General features: G+C 43.3%; 1 protein-coding gene across 10 annotated transcripts in view; it reads right to left on the bottom strand.

Moving 5' to 3' along the window:
- tfcp2l1 (transcription factor CP2-like 1) overlaps positions 1 to 23797 on the bottom strand; it is a 52342-nt gene that overhangs the window by 18279 nt on the left and 10266 nt on the right. For 5 of the 10 annotated variants that reach the window (XR_012096065.1, XR_012096064.1, XM_073026798.1 and 2 more), the window contains exons 3-10: positions 20302 to 20378; positions 13838 to 13943; positions 9553 to 9659; positions 8996 to 9148; positions 7626 to 7736; positions 5042 to 5130; positions 1273 to 1321; positions 1063 to 1156 (exon numbers count right to left, since the gene is read on the bottom strand). Coding sequence is in view for 8 of the 10 variants with exons in the window: in XM_073026798.1 (XP_072882899.1) it covers positions 1063 to 1156; positions 1273 to 1321; positions 5042 to 5130; positions 7626 to 7736; positions 8996 to 9148; positions 9553 to 9659; positions 13838 to 13943; positions 20302 to 20378 (786 nt within the window). In the remaining 2 variants the exon portion in view is untranslated. Of the gene's footprint in view, positions 1 to 1062; positions 1157 to 1272; positions 1322 to 5041; positions 5131 to 7625; positions 7737 to 8995; positions 9149 to 9552; positions 9660 to 13837; positions 13944 to 20301; positions 20417 to 20988; positions 21968 to 23797 lie in introns of all 10 variants that reach the window. The other 5 variants (XM_073026841.1, XM_073026815.1, XM_073026803.1 and 2 more) reach the window with 5 other exon arrangements.

Genomic DNA, 23797 nt, shown 5'->3' with positions numbered 1-23797 from the left:
ATATATATCTTTTTTTATGTGTGACTGCATTGTACTGCTGTCTTACATGTGCTATATGTGCCTTGTGCTGTGAATGACTGTTGGTATTGTGTTTTGCACCTTAGCCCCAGAGAACACTGTTTCATTTGGCTGTATTCATGGAAGGTTGAATAACAATTAAACTAGAACTTGAATTGCTTGGAAGTGGCATCGCTGGTAAATAGGGTCGTAGAGAGAGAGGATCTGCCACATAGGCTTTCAGAAATCAAGGAATTGGAATGTTATGCTGAAGTTGTATATAGCAGTCTGGATTTGGAGTTTTTATGTGCAGTTCTGGTCACCCACCTGTAGGAAAGACATCAAACATCAAGGCTTGAAAGACTGCAGAGAAAAACTACAAACATGTTGCCGGGGATTTGAGTTATAGGGAACTACTGAATAGGTTAGGTCTTTATTCAATGGAGTCCAAGAGCATGAGGGGAGATCTTACTGAGGTATACAACATTATGAAGAGTATGGATAGGGTGAATACAAGCAGGCTTTTTCCCCCTTGGGTTGGGTGAGGCTATTAAGGGAGCTCATAGGTTTAGAGTGAAAGGTAAAATACTTAAGGGGAATCCTTCACTCCAAAGAGTGGCACAAGTATGGAAGGAACTGATGGATATGTGTTCAATTGTAATGTTTAAGAGAAGTTTAGACAGGTACATAGATGGGAGGTGAATGGAGGGCCATGACCAGTGTGCAGGTAGATGAGACTAGTCTAAGAGCCATGCTGGCACAGACTAGATGGGCCAAAGGGCCTGTTTCTTTGCTATGGTGCTCTATGACTATATGCTGGCACAGTGAAAATGGGAAGGAATGGTGTCATCATCCTTACTAAGTGGTGGCACCCAAGATTTGGAAAGCAAAAGTAGAGGGGTGGTAGGATGCCACACACACTGCCAGAGCTGTGGACAACTGAAGGCACAGCCACCACTGGCCGACGTTCAAGCTGGTTCGATTGGCCTGAAGATGCCAGGAAAGGTTAGCACTCTAGATTGAGAGAGATTCCAGAGCTTGTGTCAATTCTAGATTATCTCTCACCTGAGAAATTAACAAATAACTGGCAGAAAGATGAGAACCGGTTTCTGATCAGCCATTGTTGTACGTCCTGGTTGGAGGCTGTGGGCAACAGATACTGAATGGCAAAAAGAGAAAAAAAAAGTTCTTAACCCAAAAAGTAAACGGATCGTAGACCAGAAAACACAAAACAAATATACAAAAAAAACTTAACAAACTCTTACAACTACTTACTTCAGTACTCAAAGGTAGGACCTCTTCCTGGTTTGTCGGTAAACAATTTCTGAATATTCAGGCAGAAAGAAGAAATTGGTAAGTGAAGGTGCAACTTATGGAATAAAGCAAACACCACAAACTTATCTACAAAGGCTGTAGACAATCTGCAATCTAAATATCTTTCATATTATCCAGAACTCAGAATACTGTATATATTAGATCTGTAGTGTTAAACCATCTTCTATCAATAAATAATATTGCTTTACTGAAACAGCAAAATGAGTAAAATTAAAGTGACGGTTGTTCCCTCAAAAGGATTACCATGGTGGTTGAACATGCTACCCACCCATCTCTAGGTCAAATCCCAAAGCCTCTGTTACAGTACCCAGTGCAGGAAGAGAACAAGAAGTGAGTGTTACATCATTGGCTGCAACTGGTGGAACGGAAGGAGAATAGCCAGTATTCTTGTTCCTTTCTCACAATGCTGCTGAAAACTGCTGTCAACCTGCAAACATGTGCCCTCAAATTCCTATCCAGTTCCCTTCTGTTCCTTCCACTGAGTATTTTAATTATTCTTACATAAAAAGATTTGTCCTTACATCTACCCATTGCTTCCTCTCAAGAAAAATCTGTGTTCATTGGTCCTTGAACTAAGTGCTATTGGAAACAGCTTCCATTATGTCCCATATAAAATTTTCCTGTTCACTCGCACTTTTACCAAATCCCCTCTGAACATTCACTATTGCACCCACACTTTCCCACTTTAGGCATGTAACTGGTTGAAATAGCTCAGCTGTGGTCGAACCAATGTTTCATAAACACTAACTTATTTTTCTTTACTTTTTATTTCTGTCAAGCACCTTTGATCCATCTACCACAAATTGTGGGCTTTCCCAGTGGCCATCCTTTTTAAATCCACTTTACATTCCCATTCTGTCAAGTCGGACCATGGCTTCCTCTACTGTCATGATGAGTCCACACTCGGAGGAGCAACACTTCATAGTCCATCTGGGTAGCCTCCAACCTGATGGCATGAACATCTATTTCTCTAACTTCTAGAAATTTCTCCTCCACTCCTCCATCTCTTTCCCCATTCTGGACATCCTTTACCCCTTCTCTTCTCCTCACTGCCCATGACCATCCTCATTCCCTTTCTCCCACAGCCCATGCCCACTCCTATCAAATTTCTTCTTCTTCAATCCGTTACCTTTTCCACCTGTCAACACCAGGCTTCTTACTTTATCCCCCCTCACCTGATCTGCTATCTTGTCCTCCTTCCCATCTCCCACCTTCTTATTCTGGCTTCTTCCCCATTCCTTTCCAGTCCTGATGAAGGGTCTCACTCCAAAATGCCAACTGTTCAATCTCTCCATAGATTTTGCCTGACCTGCTGCGTTCCTTCGGCAATCTTGTGTTTGGTCTTCTGGATTCCCAACATCAACAGAATCTCTTGCAATTATGACTCGCTTTTCTGTCCTCATTTATAAAGTCCAGAGGTCAATCCTTCATGAAGCCCATTCTCAGCAAGTCCTTCTACTTTCAAATATTAATGGACACATACACACAAGCCTCTTCTTGACATTTACAGATTAGTCATTTCACATTCCTTTGAATTAAATTACATTTGTCACTTGGCTGTCCATTCTGCATGTAAAGAGAAAGCAGGTACAGGGTTCTGAGTTGGATGATCAGCCATGATCATACTGAATGGTGGTGCAGGCTCGAAGGGCAGAATGGCCTACTCCTGCTCCTATTTTCTATGTTTCTGAGACAAACCTTTGCATGATTCAAGTGCCTTAAGGGAAGGAGGATCAAAGAAAGAAATAAAGGATTAACTAGCAATCATCCTGAATAAAATACTTTTGAAAACTAGTGCAGATCTGATCAACTGGGCATCATGATGGCGTAGTGATTTTAATACACTTTTACAGCTCAGGGTGTGCGGGAATTCAGAGTTCAATTCCGGCTCTGTTCTGCAAGGAGGCTCTGTACGTGGAATGCGTGGGTTTTCCCCAGATGGTCCGGTTTCCTCCCACAGTCTAAAGACTGTAGTTAAGCAGCCATTGTAAACTGCCCCGTGATTAGGTTAGGGTTAATCAGGTTTGTCTGGGGCTGTTGGGATGGTACAGCTCGAAGGGCGGGAAGGGCCTATTCCGTGCGGTATCGCTAAAATATTAAAAAGGTTTTCCAGCAAAACGAATAGTGAAAACACCAGCAAAAACAATTGCCCATCTTTTCAGTGTGTATCACTTTCTGAATGTTCACAATGTTTGACCTGGCAGTAGGAGCTCTTCCAGGAAGTGCATGTTGTCAGAGAAATAAGACAAAATTGCACAGCAATCTAGCTTGTGGGAGGATGCAGTCCCCCACAATCAGCTTCTAGCCCGCTGTTGTAAAACTAATATACAGATCCCAGGTATGATAAGATAGACTCTTGGCCTCACAGTCCACCTCATAATGACTTGCACCTTATTGCCTACCTGGATTGCAACTTTGCTGTAGCGGCCGGATGCATTCGGTTAGCGTTTTACATCGTACTACCTGAATGCACTGTAACACACACACACACACACACACACACACACACACACACACACACACACACACAAATGCTGGAGGAATTCAGCAGGTCAGGCAGCTTCTCTGAAAATGAATAAACAGTCGACTTTTTGGACAAGACTCTCCACCTTTTATTGCTCTCCTTGGGGATGCTCCCTAACCTGCCGAGTTCCTTTAGTATCTCGCGTCTGTAAGTCTGGATTTCCAGCACCTGAAGAGTGAGTGAGTAAGTGTGATCTGTATTATTAGCACATGTACCACGGTACATGCAAGCAACACACACAAAATGCTGGAAGAACTCAGCAGGCCAGGCCGCATCTGCGGAAAAGAGTACAGTCAGTGCTTTGGGCCGAGACCCTTCGGCAGGACTGGAGAAAAAAAGATGAGGAGTAGATTTAAAAGGTGGGGGGTGGGGAAGAGAGAAACACAAGGTGATAGGTGAAACTGGGAGAGGTATGAAGTAAATTGCTGGGAAGTTGTTTGGTGAAAGAGATATAGGGCTGGAGAAGTGGGGGGGTGGTTCTGATAGGTGAGGATAGAAGGCCATGGAAGAAAGAAAAATGGGGGATGAACACAAGAGGGAGGCAATGGACAGGCAAGGAGATAAGGTAAGAGAGAGAAAAGGGAATGGGGAATGATGAAGGAGAGGGTGGGGGAGGGGTATTCTGGAAGTTTGAGAAGTCAATGTTCATGCCATCAAGTTGGAGGCTACCCAGACAGAATAAAAGATGATGGTCCTCCAACGTAAGTGTGGCCTCATCATGACAGTAGAGGAGGCCATGAATAGACAGATTGGAATGGGAATGGGAAGTAGAATTAAAATGGGTGGGCATTGGAAGATCCTGCTTTTTCTGGCAGATGGAGCATAGGTGCTCAGCGAAACAGTCTCCCAATCTACATCAGGTCTCACTGATATACGGGTAGCCACTCCGTATACAGTATATGACCCCCAACAGGTATATGCAAGACAAGCTTTTCTTTACAACTTGGTACACGTGACAATACTAAACCAATTTCAATGCATTGAAAAAGTGAAGATTAAATTGCTCTGATAGACCTCAAATTATGTTCAATTTCTACCTCCCCAGTCCTGACCATCATTCAGTAAATTATTCATTATAGTCAAATTACTTAGATGAGGTCATTACATCACGTAGCTTTGCACTACAATTATTCGCTGCCAAAACAGTGAGAGTTGTGATTCTATAGAATATGGTACAGTACATACCCTTCATAGACACTGAAGCCAACAGGCGGAGAATTACAGCCGACGGAAGAACTATAGTTAAAGTACGGGGAATCGGGCCAAGGGGAGCACTGCAGTGGAGAATAGGGAGGATAGTTCAGTCTGTACGTCTCACAACACTTCTTTGCATTAATATTTTTTGCCAGAGTAAATCAAACAGCTTTACACAGAAAGTGATGAGCGACTGCTACCACTGCTTCAATTTGTTTTTGTACGAAGACAGGTAAAACTTTAAAAAGAATAAAAGCTATTACGTACTTAAAAAGCACAAGCTTAAAAGTGGGAGAACCTGGAGTCAAAGTGCAAAAATATATTGCGAACTTGGTATAAATAAGAGATCAGGATATGATGGCGAAGAGCTAACGCAGAATCAGCAAAATAGTACAGGTCAGGCTGAAATAACATTTCCTGCCGTACTTATAGAGGTAGGGAGGTGTGAAGACATGAGAGGAGAGGCTTTCATTATGAGAAAGGAGGGAAAGGAGTAACTCTTCTCAAGTCATAGTGATGTACATTGTGAGCAACTGAATTAAGTGAACAGTTTTGAGGCCCCATATCTGAGAAAGGATGTTCTGGCACTGGGTAGGGTCCAGAGGAGGTTTACAAGAATGATCCCAAGGAATTAAAGGGTTGGCATACAAGGGGTGTTTCATGGCTCTGGACCAGTACTTGCAGGAGTTTAGGAGAATGAGGGGGGGATCTCATTGAAACCTACCAAATATTGAAAGACCTGAACAGATTGGACTTGGAGAGGATATTTCCTATAGAAGACAAGTCTAGACTAGAGGACACAATCTCTGAATAGAATTGCATCCCTTTGGAACAGAGATGACTTCAAATTTCTTTAGCCAGAGGATGGTGAACCTATGGAATTCATTGGCACAAATGGCTGCAGAAGTCAAGTCAAGCATAGTTAAAGTGCAGGTTGATAGGCTCTTGAATGGGGTTAAGAGGGAAAATAAACCAGCCATAAATAAATGGTGAAGAAGACTCAATGGGCTGAATAGGCTGATCCTGTTCCTATATCACGTGGTCTTATGTGGTTGTCAAAATGAAGAGGGAAATTTTAGTGAGGGACCATCCTCTTTTTTAGCCGGCACAGGCATGCTGGCCTCTCTCTACAATGTACAATACAGGCCACCCATAAGCCTGACCTATGGACACATCTACGTGCCATCATATTATTAAATTCAAAATTCCGGTCTGCTGTATGTACATGTTTTTGTTTCTACAAATGGCAGAACAAGTTTCTCCTCTCTCCACATTTGCTCATCACTCTTCTTTGTCAGTTTTGAATGCTTTTGATGTTACTGATTATAGTGTTGTGGAAATACAATTACCATATTGAGTGTTGTTTTGTATTTCCCAATATACACCCAAAATTGACTTAGAGACGTGTATAAAAAGGAATCTGTTTGGTACCCAGGTACATGTGTCACTGAATAACCAGAGGAGGAAGAAAATTCAACATCTCCAACTTAAAATAAAAAGATCCAATCTTTAAATTTTAATTACTTTATCATCAAAAATCACTTCAACACATCAACAATCCAAAAAAATCAATTGCTATGCCTCACACAAGAGGATTAAAAAAAAAATTACAGTGACTACCCTCTGCCCACCGTTGGTTAATATAAAACTCCATTACTGAAACAAACCAGATCATTAATTTCTGGAATGTTAGCAAAGATGAATGGGTTCAAGAATTAACTGACTATACTTTTGGACAAGCATTATACCACTGAGATTGGTTAATGTATTGAAGGGACCTTCACTGCTAAAGCATCATAATGCTGGCCAAATTTCAAAGTTTCAAATGTTTTCCCTCTTGGAAACTGACCCAAAAGAAACGCTATAATTCTTTACTTAACCTCGTACACATCATCTTGGTAACTACTTAAAAGACCATATGACAGAGGAACACAATTAGGCCATTCAGCCCATCGAGTCTTCTCCTTCATTCAATTATGGGTGAAACATTTCCCTCTCAACCCCACTCTCCTGCCTTTTCCCCGGAAATCTTGATGCCCTGACTAATCTGGAGCCCATGAATGTCAACTTAAAACATGTCTAATGTGGGAAAATGAGACAAGCTTGGGTAGGATCACAGGTCAGTGTAAATGACAGCACAAGTGTGAATATATCTCTGCTCTTCAATTTCCCAACACAACAAAACATTAAGACAGGTCAGTTTAGTGTGCCATCAATGGAATGATACTTTAAGCTCTATATAGGTGATATGATTCAGTTTTCAAAATACATTTATTAATCACATTCCAAAAAGAACCCAACCATGCGGATGCTATTAGGAATGTACTTTCTTTAAAAAAACACTTGGAAGCAGAAAAATAAATTAACTGAAAAGTTCCAAATCAACGAATAAGCAGTAATAGATAAATCCGTATTTATTTTCCTGATGCAACCGTAATATAGAACTTACGAGTCTACCAATAATCATTAACTTCTGTTAACATTAACATTCAGAGAAGCTTCCAAGTTAGTAGAATACATGCATGTGCCATAATTTAATAGCTTCAACATTCTGATCCAAGCAAGAACATCTGACCTCTGCAAGGATTGTCGTTTCGAATGACTGTTGATATTTTTCTCTCTCTTGGGTTGTACGTTTTTCTATCTTTTCCCGGTCAGTCTTCTGTTTTCGATCAGCACCCTTAGGCTTTAAAAAGACACATGCCCATCACAATCACCTCAAAGCTTTGGAGAAAGTCAGTCAAGTTAATTCATGCAAACATTGAATCAAGCACCAGGTCCACAATAAATTATAAAAATCAGCATTTTCAGTTACTTTGCTTTAAAATGGTTTGAAAGAACAATTAGAAATGAAAGAATGGCATGTCAGATAGTGAGGCAAAGTAAATTTATAAATTTATCATTGGTCCAGCAGATATATATATATATATATATATATATATAGCTTTAAATACACACTTGGGGAATTTCACCTCAGTTGTTAAATGTGTGTGAGAATATCACCTGCAAACTAAGACAACCCTTCACCAAAATTCCTCCTCCCTCTTCCCCACACTGTTCCTCGGAAGACCCTGCAGGAGACAGAACCAATCGCCAACACTCCAACAACCTTTCAGCAGAAGTGACAGATTGTTCTTCTGTAGGTTGTAAATATCAGATATATTTAGGCTTTTCAAGACAGTGACACTTCAAGAAGATCCAGTTGTGCCAAACAGCCCCTGCTCTAAAACTCATCACTGTCAAGGGTTAATTGGAGGTAAGTATAATTCCAAGATCTTAATTGTATCGGACACAGCAGACATTGTGGCTGTAAACCATTCCAAGAATGAATTACAATATTTTTTTTAAAGGAATCTTTTAACTTAATAAGCTCTACTTTCCACTCATCAGCTTGGCCTGACACTACCTCTCCACTTTTTGTAAATGGCTCTATTGGCAGTAAACTCACACCTGCCGTAACATCATCATGGAGGATATACAGGCACCTGAAGATCCACACTCAATGGTTCATTAACATCTTCTTCCACACCACCAACAGATCACTGAATGCTCCATGATTCCATTAACACTACCTCAGTGTTCCTTTATTTCTGTACTTTTTTTGGTAATTAATTGTAATTTTTTGTCTTTGCACAAAAAAAATACAATTTTCATGCCACCTAAATCAATGATAATAAAGAGGGTAATTACACTTATAGATTGGGATGTTCCCATAACCAATGATCTCACTTTAAGGACTCTTTATCTCATGTTCTCATTCATTTATTTATATTTGCACAGTTTGTTGTCTTCTATGCTCTTGCTCTTTCATTGATCCTGTTTGCAGTTACCATTCTATAGATTTCCCGCAGGAAAAAGAATCTCAGGGTTGTATGCAGTGACACGCATGTACTCTGATAATAAATTTTACTTGGAACTTTTGAAATTAAGATGTTGATTCCATACCTTAAACACTTTGATCTGGCAGCTGCCAGAGTGGAGGTGCTCTGTATATTCACCGTTCTCGTTTTGTTTGAACGTGTCAATCTGAATTCTGAAAGGAACTCCCTTCTCCCCACCATGCTTCCTGGGAGTGAACTCAGTACTGATGCAATGGACCTAAAATAAATAGTTAAAACACTTGCAAACATTCACCTGGCTTGCACTGTGTTGGCGAGGCCACGTGCTGGAAACCACATTCATCTCTTTACACCTGCTGTCAGACAGATACACTGGTTAACTGCAGACAAAGCTGGCCAGATCAAAGAAATAGTCATGTTTTGAAAAGGAAGTAGGATAATGGTTGGCAGACAGAGAACGAAGAATGAACGGTGCAGAGGCCAACTGTAACAATGAGCATAACAAGTGGAACTGCGAGTTCAGAATTAAGGGAAAAGGCTGAATAGTTAAACTTCAAGCAGAGTATGGGCTCCTCCTGTGCTTTGCCAGCAAATGACCCCTACGAACATTTTGCGTTGCATCAGAAGCTGCGGTGCATCGCGGGAGTGAGACAGTTACTCTACCTGAACAAAGACCGAAGTCCTTTTGGTGGGTTCCCAGAGAAACTCAACACAGTTTAGCTGCAGTGGATCTGCCCGAGGTTCCAGGATGCCGACCGACAGAGGCAAGTCTGTGAAAAGTTCCATTTTACAACAGACTCAAGACTTTTATCCCCCACAGCACTGTGTGTGATTGATTTCACTTCTTCAGTGAAGACAAATTAAGGGATTAAAACTACCGCTTGCCGAGGAGTGGGACCAGATGGGACTCAAGTCATTAACCTAACAAACATAGTTTCCAGAACAACCCACCGCACCCCCCCCCCCCCCCCGCCACCTCCTCCCCACCTCCGAGGAATTAAAAGTCATAGATCCTTTGAATTAAACAACACAGAACAGGCGTTTCAGCCCAACCCACCCATGTGTCAGGCAGGCTCCTCCCAGTCTCCACCCAGCTACAAGAGTTATCTGCCGCTCATTTCCGACACATCACCTGCAGCCTATTTAAACCCTTGTTCACGCATTGAACCAGTCAGCCTCAACCAGCCTGCAGTTACCTTGTTGTATTAAGTATTGGATCTTTGTTGTATTGTGGACCCTCATGACTTGCTATTTTGCCGCTTATTATTAATGTTATCGCTCACCGCTCAATCATATCTGCTGCTCCCCATTCAGGTCAGGAATTCCTGACACCAAGCCGATCAAGCTACCCAACTCAGCTGGCTGCATATCTCTGTATTTGGCCCATGTTCCCCTATACTCTGCTATCCATGTAACTATCCAAACGTCCTTTAAATGTCATAATTGGACCCACTTCAACTCCTTCCTCTGGCAGCTCATTCCATACACTCACTGCCTTCTCTGCTAAAAAGTAGACCCTTCGGTCCCTTTTAAATATTTTCCTCTCACTTTAAAACACTTCCTTCTGGTTTACCCCTGAGCTGGGTCAAAGACTGGCTAATCACCTTTATCAATGCCTGTCAAGGTTTTATAAGCAGAGCGGCGTGGTAGCATGCCAGTTGGTACAACACTATTTCAACACCAGCAAGCCAGGTAAATCCCTGAAGCCGTCTGAGAGGATGTTCTCCCTGTGACCGTGTGAGTTTCCTCCAGGTGCTCTGGTTTCATCCCACTTTGCAAAAACATATGGGTTCAGAATCAGAGTCAGGTTTATTATCACTGTCATATGTCATGAAATTTGTTAACTTAGCAACAGCAGTACAATGCAATACATGATAATATAGAAAGAAAAATAAGCTAATCAATTAAAGTATATACGCGTATATATTAAATAGATTAAAAATAGTGCAAAAACAGAGTAACATATTTTAAAAGTGAGGTAGTGTTCATGGGTTCAATGTCCATTCAGGAATCGGATGGCAGAGGGGAAGAAGCTTTTCCTGAAATGCTGAGTGTGTGCCTTCAGGCTTCTATATCTCCTACCTGATGGTAAGTGAGAAAAGTGCATGCCCTGGGTGCTGGAGGTCTTTAATAATGGACACTGCCTTTCCGAGACACCGCTCCCTAAAGATGTCCTGAGTACTTTGTAGGCTAGTGCCCAAGATGGAGCCGACTAGATTTATAACCTTCTGCAGCTTCTTTTGATCCCATGCAGTAGCCCCTCCATACCAGACAGTGATGCAGCCTGTCAGAATGCTCTCCACGGTACAACTCTAGAAGTTTTTGAGTGTATTTGTTGACATGCCAAATCTCTTCAAACTCCTAATAAAGTATACTTGCTGTCTTACCTTCTTTATAACTACATCAATATGCTGGGACAGGGTTAGATCCTCAGAGATCTTGACACCCAGGAACTTGAAGCTGCTCACTCTCTCCACTTCTGATCCCTCTATGAGGATTGGTACGTGTTCCTTCATCTTACCCTTCCTGAAGTCCACATTCAGCTCTTTCGTCTTACTGATATTGAGTGCCAGGTTGTTGCTGTGGCACCACTCCACTAGTTGGCATTTCTCGCTCCAGTACGCCCTCTCATCACCACTTGAGATTCTACCAACAATAGTTGTATTGTCAGCAAATTTATAGATGGTATTTGAGCTATACCTAGCCACACGGTCATGGGTATAGAGGGAGGAGAGCAGTGGGCTATGCGCACACCCCTGAGGTGTGCCAGTGTTGATAGTCAGTGAGGAAGAGATATTATTACCAATCCGCACAGATTATGGTTTTCCGGTTAGGAAGTTGAGGATCCATTTGCAGAGAGAGGTAGAGAGGCCCAGGATCTGTAGCTCATTAATCAGGACAGTGCAAATGATGGTGTTAAACGCTGAACTATAGGTGTTCATATTGTCCAGGTAATCTAAAGGTGTGTGAGGAGCCATTGAGATTGTGTCTGCCATAGACCTATTGTGGCAATAAGCAAATTGCAGTGGGTCCACGTCTTTGCTGAGGTAGGAGTTGATGCTAGCTATGACCAACCTCTCAAAGCATTTCATCACCATAGATGTGAGTGCTACTCTGTGCTACACACAAAATGCTAGAGGAACACAGCAGGCCTGGCAGCATATATGGAAAAGAATATAGTCGATGTTTTGGGCTGAGACCCTTCATCGGGACTGGATAGCTGGTTGATTTTCTCTTGCTTACTACTGGGTAATAGTCAATAAGGCAGCTCACACTACTCTTCTTAGGCACTAGTATAATTGCTGCCTTTTTGAAGCAGGTGGGAACATCCGCCCGTAGCAGTGAGAGGTTGAAGATATCCTTGAATATTCCCGCCAGTTGGTTGGCACAAGTTTTCAGAGCTTTACCAGGTACCCCATCGAGGCCTGCTGACTTGCAAGAGTTCACCCTCCTGAAAGACAGCCTGACGTTGGCCTCCGAGACAGAGATCACAGGGTCACTGGCTGCAGCAGGGATCTTGACAGCTGTAGTTAAATTCTCCCTTTCAAAGCGGGCATAGAAGGAGTTGAGCTCATCTGGTGGTGAAGTATCTCTGCCACTCAAGCAGCATTTGTAGGTTAATTGGTCATATGGGTATAATTCAGGTCACGTTCTCAACATCTTCAGGGAGCGGTGTCTCAGAAAGGCAGTGTCCATTATCAAGGACCTCCAGTGCCCAGGGCATGCCCTTTCTCACTGTTACCATCAGGTAGGAGGTATAGAAGCCTGAAGGCACACACTCAGTAATTCAGGAACAGATTCTTCCCCTCTGCTATCTGATTCCTAAAGTGGACATTGAATCCTTGAACAACACCTCACTTTAATACATATTATTTGTTTTTTGCATGATTTTAATCTATTCAATATACACATAGTGTAAATGATTTATTTTTGTTGTCTTCTATATTATGTATTGCATTGAACCGCTGCTGCTAAGTTAACAAATTTTACGGCACATGCCAGTGATAATAAACCTGATTCTGATCTATTGCTTACTTATGTTTCATTTCTTTATTGAGACAGAGTGCAGAGTAGGCTTTTCCAGCCCTTCGAACCACACAGCTCAGCAATCCCCCAGATTAATCCTAGCCTAATCACAGAACAATTTACAATGCCCAACAACCCACCCAACCAGCACATCTTTGGACCATGGGAGGCATCCTGCGCACCCGGAGGAAACCCAGAGAACGTACATGCAGCAGTGGGGTTTGAGCCCGTGCCACCTGTACTGTGCTAACCACTGTATTACTTATATTATTATTACTTTCTCTCTTCTGTATTTGCATGGTTTGTTCAACAGCACACAATCCCCACAACCACTTCACATGGCTCCGGATGTGAGGCAGTCACCACACCTGAACAATGACACGACCCCTCTCGCTGGGAATCCCAGAGAAATCCACACCAGTTGGGTGGGGTCTTCCACTGATTCTAAGGTATTTCTTGTATTTACTGTGAATGCCCACCAGAAAACAAATCTCAGGATTGTACACGGCGACATATATGTACCTGCATAACAAATTTACTTTGAACCTTGAATTGGACGTTGCAGGCTCATTGGGCTGAAGGGCCTGTTACCCTGGTGAATCTCTAAACAAAGATAATTACCCATTCGCCAACAGTCCCAGCCTATCCAATGCCTCCTTACATACCAAGACCTCCAGTCCTCGTAACAGTCTCTTTCATTGGTGAGAAGCACACTGTTAAAATCTGAATTTCTTGTGGCCTCTTTCAGGTAAATGTTCAAAATCCAGAGCCTAAAATGGCTGAAAGTGATATAATCTGACTGTTCTGGTAAGGCTGATTCAGGTTACCTAGGTGTGACCCGCTCTCAGCTCCCTGCAGCCGACTGACTCCCATGCGCAGCCCCACAAGTTACCCTTAAGCAATAAGTAGCACTACTGCTCACCCAGATCAAGAATGCGATCCCCAGGCCGATTCCATCTCCAGCTCTCCAGCTGCTGGCGCTCAGTGTACTGCAAGCGCCGGTCGTGAAAAACCACACGGATAATGCTCTGTAAGATAAGTGGCAGTTACGAGGCAGAAATGGGATTCAGCACCTGCCATGGGGCTGCATGCCTGGATGGTTATTGAGACAGTCTGCTACACAACCCCACTCAGTGTTGGGGTGGGGCAGGGAGATGTGGTGAGCTTGCTCTGCATACCCAAATCTAATGACTACAATGGAACCAACACACATAAGTGGCAGAGTATGCACTTGGTGGTTTAGAGTATGTACTGTTTTTTTTAATCCGTCATTTGTATTTTGCATAGTTTGGAGATATTTGAGGGATACATTGGTCGCGATGGCACCGATTAAGGTCAAGCAACGTCAGGTCCAGAACCCCCATGACCCAATCCAACCTTTAATCCTGATTATGAATATCTATAAGCCCTTCACACCTGGGGGGGGGGCGGGGGGACGGAAAGGGAAGCAGAGCATTTTGTCAGAGCTGCCCTCATTTAACGTCACCTGTGGGAATTCGGAATTCCGGCTCAAGCTGAAGGAAATGATGCACCCTGAAAATATACGTGTTGGTAAAAGCAAAGTGGCCGAGGAATATGGGGGACAGCCTGGCTCAAGGGTGGGGGCAGGATGGGACATGGCAACTACCAGGAACACCAGCAATGGAGAGAGATATTGATTTTTTAAAATGGGATTTGAGGCAGCAATGGGAGAAAGAGAGAGTAAACTGGGCAACAATAGTGTCAGTAGTTCAGAGAGCTGACAAGTCAGCCATGAATGATGCAGAACGCAAATATCAAGCGTATGAATAGTATTCCAGGTTGGATAATCCAGGGAGGGATGGCCCAGTCTTCCTTAAAATGCTGAAGGAAGGTCTGAGCTCAGCCCACCAGAAGTTTTAGATTTGGGGATTCTAGTGGGATCAACCTATTGTGTGGTAGTATCACGGACCAGTGAGATGACCAGAGGAGGCGGAAGAGAAGTTATGAAGTGGCTATAGTGAATGTAGCTACTATGATATCACAGAGAACTTGCTTTGTGTGCCAACGACCAGGGCACTTAGCAAGAAACTGCTGGAATAGACATGGCAGGGTAATGGAGATGATTTGTTACAGCTATGGCCTCTCAGAGTCCTGAAAAGAGGGGAGAGTGTGAGAATCACTCACCAAAGCAGACAGAGTCCACAGCAGTACCCTCTTTTTCTGATTTGACTGCTGACCAGATTATAGAGCTGGTGAAGTCAGACAAACAGCTGGCACCAGTGGTGGTCATCCACGGGTGTGCACAAGAGGTTCATTAAGGGGCTGGCAATGTAAAATGTTATTGGACATGGGGTCATCAGTATCAATAGCTGATCTACCCTTGCCCGTGACTGGAGAGACCATTTACATTACCAGTGCAGGAGGTGAAACAATGAGGGCGGAGAGAAGTCAGCCCCAGGTACTTGAGATTGAGGAGTGCAGCTTCTTTAGATTTTTGGGTGTGTCCAAGCAATGAAGGTCCTACCCTAGGGATAGACACACTGAGTAAGGCCAGTGCTATTATAGACTCATGAAACGGAGAAATAACACGGACAAGACAGGAACAGCGAACATGTGTGATCAAAGAGCAGACAATATCACTCACTGAGAGACAGCAGAGACAGGAGACAGGGCAATGATCAGGAATCACATCAGGAAGCCCCAGGGTAGGGGGCCAACACAGACAAGAACTGTTACAAGCAGTGCAGCTGCCTGCAGAGGCAGCAGCAATTACAGTAACGGCTCACCAGAACGGGGATAATAAGGAGCAGAAAGGGAATGAGTGGGCAGACATCAGTGTGAGGAGGGCAGCGGAAGAACGAGAAGCAACAGAAATTACAAATGTACAGGAAGAAACTACAATTGCCAATTTAGTAGGATTCTATGGAGAAGTGAAGAACCAGGGTAAGACATCGAGAGATCAAGCAAAGCAGTAGCAACACACAGTGCTGATCAGGGAGAGTCAGAAGGAAAGAAGATAGTCCTCCCACAGCCAGGTAACCAAGTCACGGTAAGGGAGCAGCCTGAAAAGACAGGTTTCCCTCCCAGGTGGATAGGGCCACAGGCAGTGGTCCAGACGAAGGCGGCTGTGTTTGCATGCAGTCCTGGTGAGGCAGTCAGTGGAAACACTGGACTCTGGTTAAACCGTATGACCCACCTTCTTCTCACCCTCACAGACAGCGTGAGAGATCAAGTGCAGAGAACCAAGTGACGAACACCAGCTGATGCCTCAGTTCTGACTGCACCTGATGGAAACAGACTCACAGCAAACGCAAATGCAGAGGACACCCAGGGAGTGTGACAGCAAGCCGCAAACAGTGTGTAAGGGTAACTGTACTCTTTAATGAAGGCTAAATCTTGAACTAAGAGGATTAGTCGTATAGATCAGAACAGAAAGATATTGGGGAAAATTGATGGGAAGGGATCTGAGTTACAGCAGAGATAGCAGGTTCCACAACTTCAATGGTATGGCAGACTGAGAAAGAAAAAATACACAGAGACCCTGAAGGCAGTCACCCCAGCCGTCACAGACCCCAAAGGCAGACACCCCAGCCGTCACAGATCCCGAAGGCAGTCACCCCAGACGTCACAGATCCAGAACGCAGTCACCCCAGACGCCACAGACCCCGAAGGCAGTCGCCCCAGACGTCACAGACCCCGAAGGCAGTCACCCCAGCCGTCACAGACCCCGAAGGCAGTCACCCCAGACGCCACAGACCCCGAAGGTAGTCGCCCCAGATGTCACAGACCCCGAAGGCAGTCACCCCAGACGTCACAGACCCCGATGGCAGTCACCCCAGCCGTCACAGATCCAGAAGGCAGTCACCCCAGACATCACAGATCCAGAACGCAGTCACCCCAGCCGTCACAGACCCCGAAGGCAGTCACCCCAGATGTCACAGACCCCGAAGGCAGTCACCCCAGCCATCACAGATCCAGAAGGCAGTCACCCCAGCCGTCACAGATCCAGAAGGCAGTCACCCCAGCCGTCACAGACCCCGAAGGCAGTCACCCCAGATGCCACAGACCCCGAAGGCAGTCACCCCAGACGTCACAGACTCCGAAGGCAGTCACCCCAGCCGTCACAGACCCCGAAAGCAGTCACCCCAGCCATCACGGACCCCGAAGGCAGTCACCCCAGCCGTCACAGATCCAGAAGGCAGTCACCCCAGCCGTCACAGACCCCGAAGGCAGTCGCCCCAGCCGTCACAGACCCCGAAAGCAGTCACCCCAGCCATCACGGACCCCGAAGGCAGTCGCCCCAGACGTCACAGACCCCGAAGGCAGTCGCCCCAGACGTCACAGACCCCGAAGGCAGTCGCCCTAGCCGTCACAGACCCCGAAAGCAGTCACCCCAGCCGCCACAGATCCAGAAGGCAGTCGCCCCAGCCATCACAGACCCCGAAGGCAGTCACCCCAGCCGTAACTTCTATGACTTAGTGGCCATGCACAGTCCCAACCACATACAACTTTGCTGTTGGCATCACAGTTTGGGATCAAATCAAAGGTGGTGACAAATCAGCAGACAGGAAGGATATTGAAAATTTGGTGTCATCCTCTCACTCAATGTCAGCAAGAGCAAGGAGCTGACTATTGACTTCAGGAGAGGGAAACCAGAGGACCATGAGCCAGTCCTCATCAGAGGATCAGAGGTGGAGAGGGTTAGTAACTTTAACTTCCTGGGTGTTACTATTTCAGAACACCCGTCCTGGACCCAGCACATAAGTGCAATTATGAAGAAAGCACAGCAGCACCTCCATTTCCTTCAGAGTCTGCGGAGATTCAGCATGACATCTAAAACTTTGACAAACTTTTATAGATACCTAGTGGAAAGTGTGTTGCATTGTGGCCTGCTATGGAAACACCAATGGCTTTGAAAGGAAAATCCTACAAAAGGTAGTGGATTCGGCCCAGTACACCGTAGGTAAAACCCTCCCAATCATTGACAACATCTACATAAACTGGTGTAGCAGGAAAGCATCATCCATCATCAGAGATCCCCACCACACAGGCCATGCTCTTTTCTCACTGCTGCCATCAGGTAGAAGGTAAAAGAGCTCAGGGCTCGTGCCACCAGGTTCAAGAACAGTTACCACCCCTCAATCATCAGGCTCTTGAACAAAAAGGGTAACTACTTGCCCATCCATTGAGATGTCCCAACAATCAATGGTCTCTCTTTCAAGGACTCTATCTCATTACCTCATGCTCTCATTATTTATTGCTAGTTATTTATATTTGCACAGTTTGTTGTCTTCTCCACTCTGGTTGATCCTGTTATAGTTACTATTCTATAGATTTGCTGAGTACGGCCACAGGAAAATGGATGTCAGAGTTGAATATGGTGACGTTAATGTACTTTAATAATAAAATTTACTTTGAATAGGGAATGAGTACAGGTGGGCTGGGTCCTTTCAGTGGCTGGGCGAGTGATCGAATGGACAGTTGGGAGGGCATGCCATTGGGAAGAGGTCCTTACAGCTTTAAATAGAGACCATCTCAGCACCTCCCACATCAATGAATGGGTCTGAGAGACTAGTTTGTCAGATCATTCTGATGAACTTTTGTCATGGCATAGAGTGTGAACCTGATACAGTGACCTTGCTGGTGTCCCTGACCACAGAGTAACCACTGATAGCCACTGCTCAGTTTTAGCTATCAGAGAATGAAGGGGTGAAGATAAAGAATGTGATTAAACTGCAATAGTCCAGCAGGGAAGGAGGCACCAAGCATCTGAATGAGAAAGCTACATACAATCTGTGCTTAGAGTCTCAGAGCCATTAGGGATGATAGTGTAGGTGTAGATGCACATGGTAAATGATAGGGATTGTGGAAGGGGTCTGAAGTATAGGGCATTTTTGTGGCCCCACTGGATTAGATCCTCCTTAAAGTTTGGCCTTCCCTGGAACAAATCTAGTTCTGTCTAGGAGGCCCAGAGGAGGGACTAGCAAATATTAATTTCAACAGCAACCAGTCTTCAGATCTCAATGTCGATTGTAGATCGAATTTTAAATGCTGCTCAGAATAATGGCCTTTCTGGAGCTGCAGATTAGGGCTGACTGCAAACCTATTGACCTGATTTTTGGATGAATGCAGCTCAGAGACAGTGGTGATTAATATTCATTTTGGGTGTCTGGAGTATTGGTGTGAAGATCTAGGTGCTTGAATATTATATGTAATTCAAAGGAAGCACTGTAGATACATTGTAACTATAGAATTATCTTACCATATAAAAATGTTAAGTAATGTTGGGACAGGGAGTCTCTACCAAGACTGACTCCAATGATACCTACTTGTTGTGATGAATAAAGACTTCTATATCCACCCAAGATGGGCTACAGCTGGAGATAACATGAAAAATTGGCCCAGGATAGAGGATTCTGGGAAACTACTGTTGGCAGCCTATGACGGGCTTAACCCAACCTTATATTGTTGTGGGTACAACTTCATTTCTTGTCAGGACATCCAGATCAGGGAATAAAGGATAGAAATATTTAAAATCTACAAGGAGAAAGGATGCAAGAAAAATACAAGAATCAAAGTACCTTACAGTCAGTAGCCATTATATAAAGTAACAGCATGAATAGGCCACACAACCATTCCAGCTTGCTCTACCATTCAACAAGGTCATGGCTTATGTTCTGCCTCTCAGCACCATGTTCTTGATTCCCCATTATTCTTCAATTCTTCCAATATCCAGAGATCTATCAGGTTACCCTTGAGCAAAAATAATGATCATCTCTGTAGCTCTTGGTTTTGAGATATCTACTGTTTGGCATACTTTGAATAAATGGCCCATTTCAGATCCTAGAGCTGAAGTGATGGCACAATTTTGATACTGGAATCCCTAATTCTAGATTCTCATCTAAGGGAAACATTCCTCATTATATCTTTTGTTAACACTTTAAGAATTGTTCATATCTCAATTTCACTTCTGATTCTTGAAATTATTGTGATCTAGAGACCTACCTGCCTAATCTCTTCTGGTATGATGATTCAGCCATTTCTCAGTCAGTAAGAATGTAAGGTCACAATGTTATAGAGGAGACAACAGAATGGTGGATTCTTCAGATTATGGAATGACATTTCTAGTAAACGCAATAATAATGTACATCTGATACATTTTAGAAATGTATGGACTTACTGCAAAGGATTTTTAGTCCTAAATTGATGGTTAGGGGCAAGTGGAAGAGAAATAATGGACTGGGACAACATCGAACAGAACAACTAACAGTTGAATTGTTGCTCAAAGTAAAATTCAAATACAGATTGGCAAGTGTCAAGAATGTTAAATGGAAGCAGATGTAAACTGGCACAATGCAGTCCCAAATGGTGCTTTCTACACTTGAAGATCAACTGCACTTTCCCCAATGCGGGAAATTATCTTACCTTTACATATTTTCCAAATATTTCTTGACTGTCTTCCAGTTTTTTGTTGTCAACCATACGGATTTCGTAGGATTGGCCTGGTTGATACGAAGGCAAAATTTTGGTACACTCAACCCTTTAATTAGAAATGACTTAATTCAATCTAATCCAATAATTTGATTTACTTAAACATCAAAATTATTATTTTCTATATTTATCAATTCAAATTAAAATTTAACTTTATTAAGTGCAAAAGCCAACTTCTTGAGTTATCAACAATAACCACTTTTTTCATGACACAGATCTTTAATGAATAAAGCACATCTGGATAATTCCGGAACCAATATAGGTTGGATGTGGTATCATGGTCTCACACAGCTGGAAGAGATTCCACATTCAATAGTGCTGTGATTTATATTGATGGGGATTGGGGTTAACTCTAACCACTTTTTCCTATAACAAAGCACTCTAACAAACATTCCCATAAATAAATATTATCCAGAATCTCTGTCTCATCTGCAGGTTCTTACTCACCTCTCCTGCCGTAACTTTCTTACTGGATCTAGCTTAGCTTCTACATTATATACTATCCATACCTTTACAATACTGCCTCACAGACTAGATTATTTCAGGACAAGACAGCACTTTTTATTTTCTTAAGATAAGTTAACTTTACATATACAAGTTATATGTTTTACGCACACTCACCCTCAAAATTCAAGAAAGTCCATAATTCGTCAATTACCATTTATAAGAACGTCTTTTGATAGTTGTTCGAACTGAGAGGATCTTGCAATCAAGAGTTCTTACTGCTGCCCGACAATTGCAGCTTCTTTTCATCCTCTCCTGCACAATTCTTTATTCACTTCAGGAAGGGTTGGCTGCTCCCACAATTCTTGTTTGGTTTTAAAAAACAAAACACTTTCGAAAGTCCTCAATGCTGTTTCAGCCCTCCCCATCGTTTAACCCAGAAACGATCAAAATTCAACATTTCTGTTAACTCTTATGTTCTGGGGTAAAGGATTCCCACACAAACTCAGCAACACTTCAATGTGTAGGTATCCGATTGTCAACAGAAAACGGACGCCACACATTTGGCAACATGCAGGCAAACAGAAACGCTTGACATGTCTACTTGAAACAGTGCACATTTTCATAATCAAACAAACCAGTTATTTTCAATTAAAAAGAGCAATGTTACTAATTATGACATAAAAATTAACTAGCTAATTATTTTAATTCAAAGACATTTCCGATTTCATTCAATGCAAACTTTAAACTTCGCTGCAAGCAGATTATTCAATACATTAAAAATTGATTTAATAGTTCAAAAGTAAACATAATACTGGCTGACAGTACGAGATTTTCATTCTTGTAGCTGCATTGCCTCAACATTTTTCATTGGTATTTTAAACTAAAGGCAGGCTAGACCCAGAAATAATATATTAACTTCAATTAGACTGTCCACATTTGACATTAATGACCTAATACGCAATGACCCTTTTGATGTATATCCCTCCTAGGAAGGGAGGTAGGGGAGGAGGGTACACAGCCGGAAGTCGTGGTCCATATCAATACCAATGACATGGGTAGAAGGAGGAATGACCTCTGTTGGATAATGATCCGGAGAACCGAGTTCAAATCCCAGCACACGAGTGAGGGAATTTAAATAAATAAATAAATAAATCTGCAATCAAAAACAAAAGAACTAATATCAGTAATGGTGACCACAAATCTCCTGGACTGTCACAAAATTCCAACCGGTTCACTTAAGTCCACAAGGACTGAAATCTGTTGTGGTGACCCAGTCGTGGTTAGGGGCCAGTCCTCGTCCACAGCAAGTTGCCTGATTCTTCACAGCCCTTTAGAACACACTACCGAGCCAGTTGGTTATATCAAAACTTCTAGTATCCGGGAGGACGTTCAGCCCAGCTGCCCTGCAGCTCCCTATAGCCATTTCAAAAGAAGTGCAGAGATGGGATATTAGTGCTGATCTGGCCAGCAAAGCACTTTTATCGTTAAATAATAAAACTGGCAACTTTTAAACAGCTGGGCAAGGGATTAAAAAGTCTCCGAAGAAACTGGGAGCCATGGTAGCATAGAGATTAGCACTACGCTATTTCAGCTCAGGGTGTCAGAGTTCAGAGTTCAATCCCAGCATCCTCCGTAAGGAGTCTCTGTACATCCTCCCCGTGGAATGTGTGAGCTTTCCCTGGGTGCTCTGGCTTTCCCCTACAGTCAGAAGACGTACTGGTTAACTGGTCATTGTAAATTGTCCCGAGATTGGGATAGAGTTAAATGGGGGGTTGCTGGGCAGTGCATCTCAAAAATAAACAAATAAATAAACTGGATTAGAAATAATATCACATATTAGTGAGTACAGACAGGGTGAAGTGTAGAAAGAAGGTATAGGCAGACAGGGTTGAGATTCCTGGAGCACAGGGACCTGTATAATTTAGATGGTGCCACGGTAGCATAGAGGTAGCATAGCACTGTAATGCTATTACAGCTCAGGTCAGAGTTCAGAGTTCAATTCTGATGTCAACTGTCCTCCCTGTGGAATGCGTGGGGTTTCTCCAGGTTCTCCAGTTTTCTCCCACAGTCCAAAGTTAGTAGGTTAATTGGTCATTGTACATTGTCCCGTGATTAGTTTAGGGTTAAATTGCTGGGGGCTGCGGTTCATAGGGTTGGAAGGGCCTGCTCCAGGCTGTATCTTTAAATAAATTAATAAGCAAAGCTGGGATTAGTGTACGGCCACAGGCAGGTTTTCTGTTACCCGTGGGAAAGGTTTATGGCATGGCAGAATATGAACCCAAGCACAGATGCTGAAGGAAGTGAGTCAAAGCTGAAAATGGAAGGCAGGGTATTTGTAAGTAAGTATAGAAGCCAGATGGAAGGAAGGCTGGAAAGGCGATGACAAAAATGAGTTTAGCAGTGCTTAATAACTAATCCTCAATACAAGGAAGTAAGAATATGGCAAATATTCTAAACATACAAATATACACAAGGACGTGTGTTATTCTGGTGATTACCAAAGACAGGCAAAACAAAAACCTTTACATTCTTGGACTCCTGATTTTCAAATAAGAATTATGAGTGGAAACCGAGAGGCTGGGCAGTGAAGAGAGCAGGGAAAGAGCCTTCCAGTGTTGTTTTGGTGAGGAAAAATGATGGGATGGTAACATTATCACCGTGATACATTCTGAAGTCTGAATGACTACAGGCTAACTGCCGTGAAATCACCAATACAAAAGCTGCTAGAAAAGAAATTGAGATGCATTGGGGGGGGGGGGGGGGTAGATATTTCTTAGAAAGGCACAATTCACCCAAAGACTGAAGATTTCAAGGCAGTAAACCAGTAGCTAGAAAGTGGGACAAGCTTTGCTAATGGCCACCCGCAGGATGGAAAAAGCGATCTCCTCCTGCGCTACGCTAGGAATTCTAAGGAACGCACCAACATGGATAGCACGTTTAACTGATACTGCAGGCGTTACTTAGGTGCGTGCCTCACCGGCTC

This window comes from Hemitrygon akajei, chromosome 2, assembly GCF_048418815.1.
Source record: "Hemitrygon akajei chromosome 2, sHemAka1.3, whole genome shotgun sequence".
Lineage (NCBI taxonomy): Eukaryota > Metazoa > Chordata > Chondrichthyes > Myliobatiformes > Dasyatidae > Hemitrygon > Hemitrygon akajei.
Note: the sequence above shows the minus strand (reverse complement) of the source record. Positions and strands in the feature narration are given on the sequence as shown.